Below are 12,541 nucleotides of genomic sequence, written 5' to 3' on the forward strand. Positions count from 1 at the left end.
CAAACAACAGCAATGCCAATAGACATCATTAAAAATATTATTTTATCATACCTAATTAACACATTTAAACCCGTAGTTAATTTTTTAACGAAAAATACGAGTTTTAAAAATATAAATAGTCGAGTATATATTTTGTGACTTTTAATTGTTGGAGAACTCAAGAAAATAGTTCTTATAGTTAATGGACCATTTTATAATTTTATAGTGAGGAGTTTAATAAAATAACTCCTTATAATTAAAGATCTTTTGAGTGCTTTATTCAAATAATTATACAAATAATAATGAAATAATGTTAAATACGTTATTACTTATTTTTTTAATCTTTAAATTTAATTAAAAATATATTTCACATATAAAATTTTCTATTGTTATAATTAATATATAATCCTTATCAAAATTTATAATAAAATATCATTTTTTATGAAATTTGAATATTTACCATCACTATTGATGACCAATCCCTTCAACACTGATACTATTAATAAGACATAAACAATTGATGTTAAAATGTATTTTATTTTCATAGATAAAGATCAAACTTCTAATCTCACAATAAGAATGAATATACACTTCATCGAGTGATTTTAGTGATCGAATGAAATGTTATATTTTTATGTTATAAATTTAAGTAGTTATGTATGTAAGATGTGTGTAGTTTATGTTATCAACTATTAAAAAAATATTATAAACAACACGAAACTAAGTTACCTTTGCGGTTAAAAGAATTATTATTATTTTTAGAGGTTTCAGGTTTGAGCACCAGAGACTATAATGTATTCAAGCGTTCATTGTGAAATTGATTGGGAGTTTTCAGAATGAATACTACCCACTTATAAACATCATAGATTAAAAAAATATAAATACACACGATCTTATAATTATATGAAATTGATAAATAAATAAATAAATAACCATTTGATCAAAATATGAATGGGGAGACTGACTCTCCATTTTTTTTGGCTAAACAATAATTTAGGTCCTATAGATTTAAGTATTATATAAATTAATTATTATTATTTAAAAAAATACTTAAGTTTTGGTATTTAATATTTATCTAAGGGGAGGAGATTTTTTTTTACTTTATAATGAATATTGAACTTATAATTCTAAAAAGAAAAATATGTCAACTAAAAACTTTTTATTCTCTTATTCTAAAGATTATTAACAATAAATTTATATATTTTTAAATTAAATAATTTAATCTCTTTTAATATTTAATCCTGATTATCATTTTGAAAATAAAATAAACAATTACCACACTACATCTTTATCATATTTCCATAGTCTTTTCTTTGAAAGATCCGAATTTTGGTTGAGCTTCCGTCCGAAACCCAAAAAATCTGATTTCTTTGAAAACGTTGAACTTTCCTTTTATTCTAGACATTCTGATTAGATGGGTCGTGACTCAGCAACCTCTCTAGCACCCGGGTTCCGGTTCCACCCGACCGACGAGGAACTCGTTCGTTACTATCTAAAACGAAAAATCTTGAATAAGCCTTCTTTCGATTTGATCTCTATTATCGATATTTACAGATCCGAGCCTTGGGATCTCCCTGGTAATTTATTTAATTTTCTTCTTTCAGTTCGATTCTCTTTTTGTTTGGCTTGGTCAATTGTTTATTTGGTTCTTGAATTTCGGGATAATTTCTTTTAATCTTGGTCCAAATATTAAGTTTTGAAAATAGGGTTCCGTTGTTGGTTAATTATATTTTGGTTCATGGGTTATTGGGGAAATTCAATTTTGTGTTTGAGGTTTGATTGTTGAAGATACTCGGGTAGAACTATAGGCCTCTTTTAGGGGTTTTTATTTTAGGTTATTTTAATTTGGGATGCTGTTAATTGCTTAATAATAGGTTTAACTTCCTAATTTTGGGTTATATTTTCCATTTCTGTTTTAAAGCTTTTGACGATACACACTTTACGCCTTTTTAGGGTTCCCCCCTGCAATCTTTATTTTTTTTTAAATCCGCCTCTATCTAGTTTAAATTTAAGTTTGTACTTTATATAATAAAACTAGAATTTTGGTTGAGTTTATTAAATTGAAAATCAAGATTTTTTTCTTAATAGATAAGTCAAAGCTGAAGAGCAGGGACCTGGAGTGGTACTTCTTCAGTGCACTGGACAAGAAATATGGAAATGGGTCGAGGACCAATAGGGCAACTGAGAGAGGCTACTGGAAGACAACTGGAAAGGACCGTGCAATTCGCTTTAGGGAAAGAGTGGTTGGCATGAAGAAAACCCTTGTTTACCATAAAGGCCGTGCTCCACGCGGTGAACGTACTAACTGGGTAATGCACGAGTACCGCCTTACTGATGAGGCATTGGAGAAAGATATTCAACAGGTAAAGATTTTAATCTTTGCTGTAGTGTTTTTGTGATTTGATTTTTGTTTGGGAATTAATGTTGGGTTGTTGGGGCTGGAAGGATGCTTTTGTTTTGTGTAGGGTGTTTCAGAAGAGTGGGTCTGGGCCAAAGAACGGGGAGCAGTATGGAGCACCCTTTATCGAAGAAGAATGGGACGATGATGAGGCAATTATTGTGCCTGGTCAACATGATGTAGCAGTCTACGAAGAGGATGCCAATGAAGAATCTTTTGTTGAGGTGTGTAGTGTTTATGACTTGTTTTGTGCTCAGAAACTTGACCTTTGCTATATTTTATGTTGTTATGTTTGGAAGTTTGAATGAGCTTTTTTGCATGATGCCTTGCAATTTAATTGAAAATGATAATAACTAATGAAAGTTTATAGGATACAAAACGATATAAAATAAGCTAGTAAATGTTTCCAGGCAAGCACTTTAACTGTCCGTGCATGTTGTTTCCTGTTGAGAAGAAAAACATGTTGACCCCACTCGTTCTCTTGGCATAACTTAATAATTGCTTTTTTTATATTCCATTTTCCCCCTAAATCTTTGGTGAACGAGATAAATCTGATTTTCATGAAAAGTAATAATGCCAGAGTGAGGTGCATGTGTATGCGAGTTTAGAGCTGGGTTGAGTGTATTGAGGCTTTTACTTTTTCTAGGTTTTATTTGTGATCAATTTGGCATTTCATGATGTTTTCTATTGAAGTTCTATTATGGCTGTGGGTAAATCCCTCAAACCAGAGTTGTCCTTAAGGCTTGGCATGCTTATGAAATCTTTGAGAAACTACAGCTTCAGTTAATGTAGTTATAAATTGTAGTAATCCTTGGTCAGACACTCGTGCTATGAATGAGTCAGTGTCACTGCTAGACGACTGGTCATAGTTATGAATTTTTGCTTCTTGACAGAATCTTGACATTGGCAATCCATCTGAAAACAACATTATCCAGCCACCGAACAGCCACCATGGGGAATCAAGCAACCATGTGGAACATTCAAGGGAGTTAAGTGAAGACAATCTAAAGCCCTCAGACAATATGTCTGATTATGCATTCTACCCTTCCACATTCTATTATGGGGAATCAAGCAACTGTGCTGAACATTCAATGGAGTTCAAAGAAGATTATCAGAAGCCTACTTGCATGCATGCCACTGAAGATGATTCAAAGCCACATCATGAGGTTGTGGTCTCGGATTTACCTGAGCCAAGGGCGACAGCTACAAATGTAAAACCGGTTAAGGAAGAATTTGTGCTTGAACCGATTGAAAAATTCAATTCCACAGACTGTGTGTTTGAAGACCCATACCAGGATGTTACTGATTATCTTCCGGCCAATGAAGAACTTTTCCTGGAAGCTAATGATTTTTCAAACCCCATTGAATCAGATTCTGAACTTTTTGACATTCAGGAGTATCTTTCATTCGATGATGCTAATGATCAGTTGTTGGCCTTTGATTATGATGAAATTGTGGGAAGTGATACTCCTGTTTCTGGCCAAGAACCTCTTACCCAAATGGTATATAGTTATTTCATGTCCTTTTTATTTGCCATAGTACATACAGAGAATTTGTGCAGTTCCTAATTAAAGTACTTCTTGATAACAGCATACAAATGAAGGAACTGAACAAGAGCTTAATGCAAGCGAACAGATTGAAGAACATGGCAATAGTGAAGCGTCCTCTTCAAATCAAGAAACAGAGGCCACAAAAGTTGAACTTGGTAAGATGTTTGGAACTGCCTAACTCTTAATGCCATTGTTTAAAGTGACATTCTAACATTTGTATTCAATTGAGCTCACTTTTGGTGCATTATTTGTGGTACAGGTACCAAGTATCCATTTATTAAACAGGCTAGTCACATGTTGGGTGGCTTTCCAGCTGCTTCTGCATTTGCCTCTGAACTCCCTTCAAAGGATGCTACGCTCAAGCTAAATTCTGCCTCACATGCTTCGAGTTCTGATCATGTTATGGCTGGCATGATAAGAATAACAAACATGTCTTCTTCTGGCAACCGATTAGACTGGTCGTATAACAAAAACGGGAGTGTCAACATTGTTCTTTCTTTTAACTTGCTGCAAGGTGATATTAACTCTTCCAGTTTTCTGCCAATGGCTGGCCTACTTTCTGGCAAGACGGGGCCCTTTGTTTCAAGAGGTTGGTTCTTCTTGATGCTATTTTGGGTCCTAATAATTTCTGCGAGTCTAAAGATGTGGAGCTGCCTTTGCTCAAGGTATGGACTATAATTCATTAAACACGTCGATTGATTACAAATGTCGGGTTATATATTAGTTACCACTGTAGGCTGACTTGGATGGTAAACCGGGTGATGTCTCATCATTTATTTTCTTTTTTTGTGATGATCGCCGAATCTGAAACCATAACTCATACACATATTATCTCGTTACAGTCCTTAAAAGAACTGTTCACCATATAAAGTTGTAAGGTACATGATACTATAAGAGAAATAATAATCTGGGTTTGTAATCTATCTTGAAACAATTGCTTGGTTGCTTCATTCTCTAAACACTTTTTTCATCTTATCTGTGTAAGATGCTCATAAGCATTTGGGTAATGATGATCTGTTCGTGTTTTAGATTTGTTTAGGTTCTCTAAATAATTTTAATAAAATTTTATTTTTAATATAATTTATATATTATTATTTGAAAATAATTGTGAAATATATTGAACTCATTTTTATTTTTAAATCTTACATTGACTATAATTTAATATATACGTGAAATATAATTTATTCTAAAGACTCAACTTTATATTATCTCACTTGTAAGTACCCTAGATTGACAAAAATAAATTATTATTTAAGCTACATGCACATTTGGATTTTGGATGGTAATATTCGTATAATTTTGAATTATACTTTTTATAAAATAAATATTATTCGATACTTAATTTTTTATCCAATTAAATTAATTGTCTTTAAAAAAACTAATTAATTGAATTATAAGTTTTTATCCAACTAATTAATCGTCTCTAAACGGGCTCTTGTGGAGAGGGAGTGGAGGACTATTTTCAATAAAGTCTTTATGCTCTCTATGGTCTAAACTGAAGGCGGAACCTCTCTGCTGGATAATGTTTTGTGGTTGGGTCTAGCACCTCCAAGGGTGGAAGTCTTTGTTTGGCAAGTATTGCACTCGAAAATTGCTATTAAGTCCTTGTTGGCAAGACGTGGTGTTCAATATGTTACGGACCCTACTTGTCCGGTTTTTGGGTCTGATGTTGAAACAGTCTCACCTCTTCATTGGCTGCAAGGTTGCGTGGGAACTGTGGAACAGGTTCATTCGATTATGGAGCATTTCCTCGGTTTTTCCTGGTGATGTTTCTTCTTTCTTAATCCAATGGTTCATTGGTGCTGCTCCATCCTCAGAGGACTCAATATGGTTTTTCATCTCATTTGCGGTTTATGGTCGATATGGAAGTTCAGAAACGACGTTGGTTCCAACAATGGCTCGGTCGATTCCTCACAGCTATTTTTCCTAACGAAATTCAGACTCGTGTCTTGGTTTAAAGTATCCTTCATCCTCAATCTACTTTGACAGCCTCGTTTGTGATCTGTCTTTGGCTGATTTGTCTTCAGCTAGAAGACAACCGACTGTCAGTCCATCTGTCTGGTCTCCCCCGGCTTTGTTAAGATTAATGTAGACGGCGCAATGAAACGGGACTGGTTTGCTGGTGGTATAGGAGGAATCGTTCGGGACTTTAATTCAATTATATATTTGATCATTAATATTTACACATTGAATCAATTTAGTCACTATTTCTTACCTGATCTGCATCTTACTAAAGATATGTCTGATTCAGGAGTCGGTTACAATCAAGGAAGGGTTAGCACACTTGAATTACCCTTTTGGTACTAATTAATTTCCAGTTGTCTTTAATTAAGAAAATTGTAATTTAAATTGAAAGATAAAAGTTCGATCTGAATTACTCACATTTGATGGATTTAAAAGCATACCCTTAAAAAAAGTCAGAAAAAATGTTAACTAAAGTAAAATGCAGAATCAAAAGGATAATAACTATAAAAATGTCACGAAATAAAAAGAAAATAAATACAAAATATAAAAAAATAAAAATTAAATAAATTAACTAAATTATGGAAACAAATAAAATGAAATAAAGAAAATAAAAGAAATAAAAAGAAGAGAAAAAAACAATAAACAATTAATAATAATAATAATGAAATATATATATATATATATATATACTATTAGGTACAAAAAAATAATAATAATAAATAGGAGAGGAAAAATAAAAAAAAAGAAAGAAAGAAACACACCTAATCCTACTATATCACTTCACTAAAAAATAGAGAACAATTCGGTGAGAGAGAGAAGGTAGGAAGAAAAGAAGGGGAGGGTCCTACGAGGCAATCATGATAAATGTTAGGTAATATATATATATATATATATATATATATTAAATAAATAAATAAATAGTAAAAAAAGAATAAAAAATTAAATATATATATATATATATATATATATAATGATATTTAAAAAAAAGGAAAAAATAATGATAATATATATATATATATTAAAATATTAGTAAAACAAATAAAAAATAACTAAATAAAATAAAATATATATACATAAAACACTAATAATAATAATAATAATAATATAATATAATAATAATAATAAAAAGAAAAAAAAAATAAAAAATAAAAAAATAGTAAAATAGTAAAAAAATGAAAATGAAAATAATAAAAATAAAAACATGAAAATAATATATATATATATATATATATATGTATAATAATAAAAGAGCTAATTTGAAATAAAAATCATAATTGGGGGCCAATTTAAAAAGAATTCGTGATGAAATTGAATTTTAGGGGGCAAAACGAAAACTTTAAAAAATATGAGGGGCTAAAATATAATTACCCCCTTTGTGCTAAAAAATTAAGATCCTCTAGTTGGGTGAATCAGGTCACGGGTTGGCCACGAGTCGACTATAAAAGTCAAAAACCAAAAATAATTTTCATTTTCTTCCCCATCTTAAAACAGTTCAAACCGAGGCCCCTTATTTTCTATAGGGTGTTCTTCATCAAATAAAGAACACCACCGTGAAAACCCAGAAATCGAAGGGTCGCCACCTCGCTGGCCGCCGTTCATCGGCGACGACCAACCAAAACAATTACATTTTTAAAAAGCTCTCTCCACCCACAGTTTGAATATCCACTTTATTTTCGCAAAATGGCCTCATGGGAGGCTAGATCTGAGAATGAGAGTTTCGAAAACCACTTTTTTCCTTGGGAGAACCTTCTTTTGTTCTTTTGGAGTTAAAACAAAGAGAAAATAAAATGCAGCAACCACATACAAGCCAAGAACTAAAAAAAAAGGTATGATCTTTACCTTTATTTTCACTTCGAAAGTTTACAAATACTTCGGTTTTGCTTCTATGATTTTTCGTGTGATTTCTACCGTAATCTTGTGTTTTTCAGTTTACAAGCATGCATATTTATAGTCTTACAAATCCTATTTTCAGAGTTTGATTAGAGTCCTAATTAAACAAAAATGGTATCCTTGTTGCATGTTTGTTGGTGATGCCGAAAATCCCGGTGCATGGGTTGTTGGATGCATGAGGAGTCATCAGTGGGGGATGATGTGCTTGAGAGAAGAGGTTAGGGTTGGAAACTCTAATCTAGTGGTTCAGATCACAATCCTGGGCCGGTTCGGGTTACTTGAAGACCTGGGTCTAAGTCACCAGCTGTAATGGTTTTGGGCCTGTAATGTGTAATAAAACAAAATAAATAATATAATATATAAAATATATGTTTAATATAATATATATTATAAAGGTGTGACACATGGGATGAAATAGTGTGTCTACAACTGTCCCTCTTTGCTTATTATCGTGTAACAAAAATAGGACAAAGATTAAAAGACACAAATTTCGTCCATATCGAATGTCCTCTGTCGTAGAGTTGAAATCCGATATCAAGAGTGGTTTGTCAATTTGGATTGAATCACGAAATGGCTCCATCGTCGTGAGGTTGAGTTGAACTGAAAAATTCTGAGCGCGATATCCTTCGTCATGAAGTTGAAACTGAACTCAAAGTTTTGGTAAGTAGCTTCTGGAACGTCTTCTAGCCCAAGACACTTCGTCATGAAGCTGAAACTTCACCTGAAGACTTCAGTGTTGATGTGTTACAGATGACTCCTCCGTCGTGAATTTGGGTTAATCTTTTGGGTACGATACCCTTCGTTGTGAAGTCGAAATCGTAGATGAATCGGAAAGTGGCTCTTTGCTGCCAATCTTGGTCGAACTTGGTATTCTTCTTAATTTAAAGACCTTGGTTTGAAAATTCAACTGGAAAATAGTTCCACCATGTGGTTGGTCCGCCATTGAGCTGAATGGAATTGAACTTGATAGTTTTTGTTGATAGATAGCTTTTCTCGACTTAAGCTATGCTGTAAATTTGATATGCCCTTGAGCTGAGTGGAATCGAATTCAAAGGTATTGACAGATAATCCTTCTCGACTTGAGTTATGTTGTAAATTTGATATGTCATTGAGCTGAATGTAAATCGAACTCGAAGGTCTTTGTGAACAGATAGCCCTTCTCGCCTTGAGTTATGCTGTAAATTTGATATGTCTTTGAGCTGAATGTAATCGAACTCAAAGGTCTTTGTTGACAGATAGCCCTTCTCGCCTTGAGCTATGTTGTAAATTTGATATGCCTTTGAGTTGAATGTAATCAAACTCGAGGGTCTTTACTGACATATAACACTTCTCGCATTGAGTTATATTGTAAATTTGATATGTCTTTGAGCTGAATGTAATCGAACTCGAAGGTCTTGGTTGACAGATAGCCCTTCTCACCTTGAGCTATGCTGTAATTGGATGGGAGATAACCCCAATTATTATAGATGACTCATTTGTTATGAAACTAAGTCAATCTACTTGGGCACGATATCCTTCGTCGTGAAGTTGAAATCGTGGATGGCTCCTTCGTTGTGAAGTTGAGCTTTGAATTGGATATCCTTCGTTATGAACTTAAAATCCAATCTTGCGTAAGTTGCATTGTTTTGAGTCCAATATCCTTCGCTGTGAAGTTGAAATTGGCTCCGAATGAAATTGGAAAGTTGTTTTCTGACAGACAACTTTTCTCGACTTAAACTGTGTTGTAAACCTCCTCTAAATGAAGGATAACCCCCTTTCACTGGCCTAAGCTGATCGTAAATCTTTAGATGACTCCCCTTCACGGGAAAGCCCAGTGATAAATGCTGTCAGCCGGATATCATCCGTCGTGGATTTGAAATCTGGCTTGAAAATGTTAACTGAAAACTGGCCGCTCGTTGTTGAGTTAAGCTGAACTGGATCCGTTCTGAATTGGTTCTCGAACCTGTCTGAATTTGATTCTAAGATCTTTCGGTCTCTCAACAGTTCAAATTGGTTGAGGTGTAGCTCCTCGCTGCTGAGTTAAGCAACCACCATCAATCTCTAAAAAAGCTTTTGAATCGAGTATCTTTCGTTATGAAGTCGAAACTTGACTCTAAAAGATACAAAAATTATGCATGTGTAAAATGATAAATGTGATGCTCTTAAGTATGTCTAAGATGCATGCAATATGAATTAGTTTTATTTTATCTCTTGGATGGAGTCTCGTGCTTTGTCTGCCGATCAGGTCCTTGGAATTGATCATGCCCCATTTTCTTCTTGGGTTGCAACCTTTCACATTTGAGATTGTCCTGTTTGAAAATGTTTTTCCCTTTTCTCTTATTTTAGGAGGGAAAATAAAGGATATGAAAATATAAGAATTCTGTAAAACATTGCCCTTTAATTCAGGCTCGCAATCGAATCAAATCATAAACATGAGTTCACAAAAAATCAAAAGAATCAATAGCTCTTTAATGCTTTCAAAGTTGTAGCTCTTTGACAAATGTCCAAGTTGATGTGTTGGTTCATGTTGGCCTCCTATTTTCTAAGGTTTTGACCACCAAAATGTCGCAACATGCCCCTTTTTTCTTGGCTTGGTGTTTTAATCGGATGCGGACAAAATATCGCAACTAGCATAATTAATTACTAGACCTTCTATTTCGATTCTCTGAAATCTTTCATTTGTTCAAGTTTTGTAGGCTTCTCTAATAAGGCAGTGCAAAAATATCCGTCTAAAAATGAAATTCTTAAGTGCTCGTGTGAAATTGACTATAACAGGGATTCCTTAACTCGCTTAGTCCATCATTACCGAAAATATCTTATTTAGATAAATTTGGTTTAATTTTCCATTATCTGGCTAGCCAAATCCATAAAGTCAGGGTGTTTAACCAATTGCTTTAGAGGGACAACTTAATAATATAATCATTTTTATCAGGTTAACTGAAGGGTTCATCTCATCACAAAGTCTTCGACCTGACAATATTAGTGGAGCAAACACCGAGTTGCCAAGTGTCTGAGCAATGTCATAGTTTGAACGCAATCTATTCATAAAGCTAAGGCTTTCGAGTTTCCTCTATAACCAATTGCCTTAGTGGAATAGCTCAGCTTGTAAGGATTTAATTTCTTAAGATTGTCAAGAAGAACATGTTATAGTCTAGGTGTTTGTTGAAGGTCAAAAATTTTATCTTTAGAGTTCAATTTCCAAGCAACTGTCCTAAACTAGATTCACTTACTCGACTATTCCATCTGTAAAGATCATCATCATCATTGAACAACTTCAACAAAAGTATAATAATGCCATATGCAAAAGATGCCCCATATTGTCTGCTCCTATGCATATCTAAATACCAAGCCTCTTGTTTATGGTGTTTGAGCGTATCTTTCTGAGGTAAGGCCAAAGTCCTTTGTTTTATCAATTTTAATCGTTTTACTCTGTCAAAGATCTATAACTCCAATCATTTACAGAGTTTTTAATTCGGTTGATATTCAAAGAATTTCAAGTCTGCAAATTTAATTCATTGCTCATCGTCTTTAAAGTAACATAAAAATATCCTTACAAAAAACTTAAGAAAAGATGAAAAATAAATTCAAACCGAATGCTGCAAATGATGAAATGATCTTCCTCCTCACTTGGATGCCCCCGAGTTGTTGAAGTCGATCCAGTTCTTGTTGCGCATCTTCTGCACGATTCTCTTGAATGCGTAACAGTTCTCAATAGTGTGCCCTGGGACACCGCCATGATATTCGCAATGAGCATTCTCATCATATCACTTGGGGTATGGGGGTTTCATGGGTTCCATTGGATATGGTGACACTACGTGAGTGTCAAAAAGTTGTTGGTAAAGCTCTTTGTAGGTCATGAGAATAGGGTCGGAATGTTTCTTTTCCTTCTTAGGTTCTCTGGAATCTTAACTAAAAGTACATGACGGTACAACTGCAGTTGATTTTCTTTTGGAGATTATAACACCTTTATTAGTGTTGTAGGTGCTCAGGTTGTTAATCTCTCTATTCCTCTCTTTCATAGGAGGTTTCTTACTTGTCTCCCCTTCTTCAATCTTGCCTTGCTTTATGGTAGTTTCTACCATCTCCCCGGCCATAACTAAGTCCAAAAAATTACTGGATATGATTGCAACTAGGTTTAAAGTAAGGAGCCTTTAGTGTTTGTATGAAGAGCTTCTGGGTTTCTTTCTCATTCAAGAGTAGATGCACTTACACAGCCAAATCCCTCTACTTCTGTGCATATTGTCTGAAACTTTTGTTATGCTTCTTTTTCATGCTTTGTAGCATAACTCGATTTGACCTTGTGTCATTGACGTGTTTGTATTGTTCCAGAAATGACTTGGCTAAATCTTTCCAAGTCTTGATATTAGACCGACTTAGCTGATTGTACCACCGGATGGCTGAGCCTGACAGACTCTTTTGGAAGCAATGGATTAGGAGTTGGTCGTTTTCTACATATCCTGTCATCTTTCGGCATAACATGGTGATGTGGGCGGATGAGCAACTATTTCCATCGAACTTCTCGAATTCTGGGGACTTGAATTTCAGAGGAAGAACCAAGTCTGGGATTAGACTGAGTTCCGTGGCATCGACTCTATGGTAGTCATGGTCTCTTTAACTACCTTCATTTAGTCCTTCAATTGCTTGATTTTCTCCTCCATCTTCTTTACTTTGTCCTCTTTGTCCAAATCCGATATATGGTAATAACCCGACTTGTTCTCAGGGTTAGATACAACATTCTGTATCTTTGTAGCAGATAGGATCTTCATTTTTGTAGCGGATG

General features: G+C 34.1%; 1 protein-coding gene across 1 annotated transcript; it reads left to right on the forward strand.

Moving 5' to 3' along the window:
* The first annotated feature begins 1,268 nt into the window (after positions 1-1,268).
* LOC120118452 (NAC domain-containing protein 78-like) lies at positions 1,269-4,851 on the forward strand. The gene is made up of 6 exons (XM_039138478.1): positions 1,269-1,556; positions 2,068-2,342; positions 2,425-2,601; positions 3,271-3,879; positions 3,968-4,082; positions 4,187-4,851. The coding sequence occupies exons 1-6, from the start codon at positions 1,394-1,396 to the stop codon at positions 4,603-4,605; spliced, it is 1,758 nt and encodes a 585-aa protein (XP_038994409.1). The 5' UTR covers positions 1,269-1,393; the 3' UTR covers positions 4,606-4,851.
* Positions 4,852-12,541: the final 7,690 nt, after the last annotated feature.

The sequence above is a fragment of the Hibiscus syriacus genome, unplaced genomic scaffold (assembly GCF_006381635.1).
Source record: "Hibiscus syriacus cultivar Baekdansim isolate YM2019G1 unplaced genomic scaffold, ASM638163v2 tig00110328_pilon, whole genome shotgun sequence".
In the NCBI taxonomy this organism is placed as follows: domain Eukaryota; kingdom Viridiplantae; phylum Streptophyta; class Magnoliopsida; order Malvales; family Malvaceae; genus Hibiscus; species Hibiscus syriacus.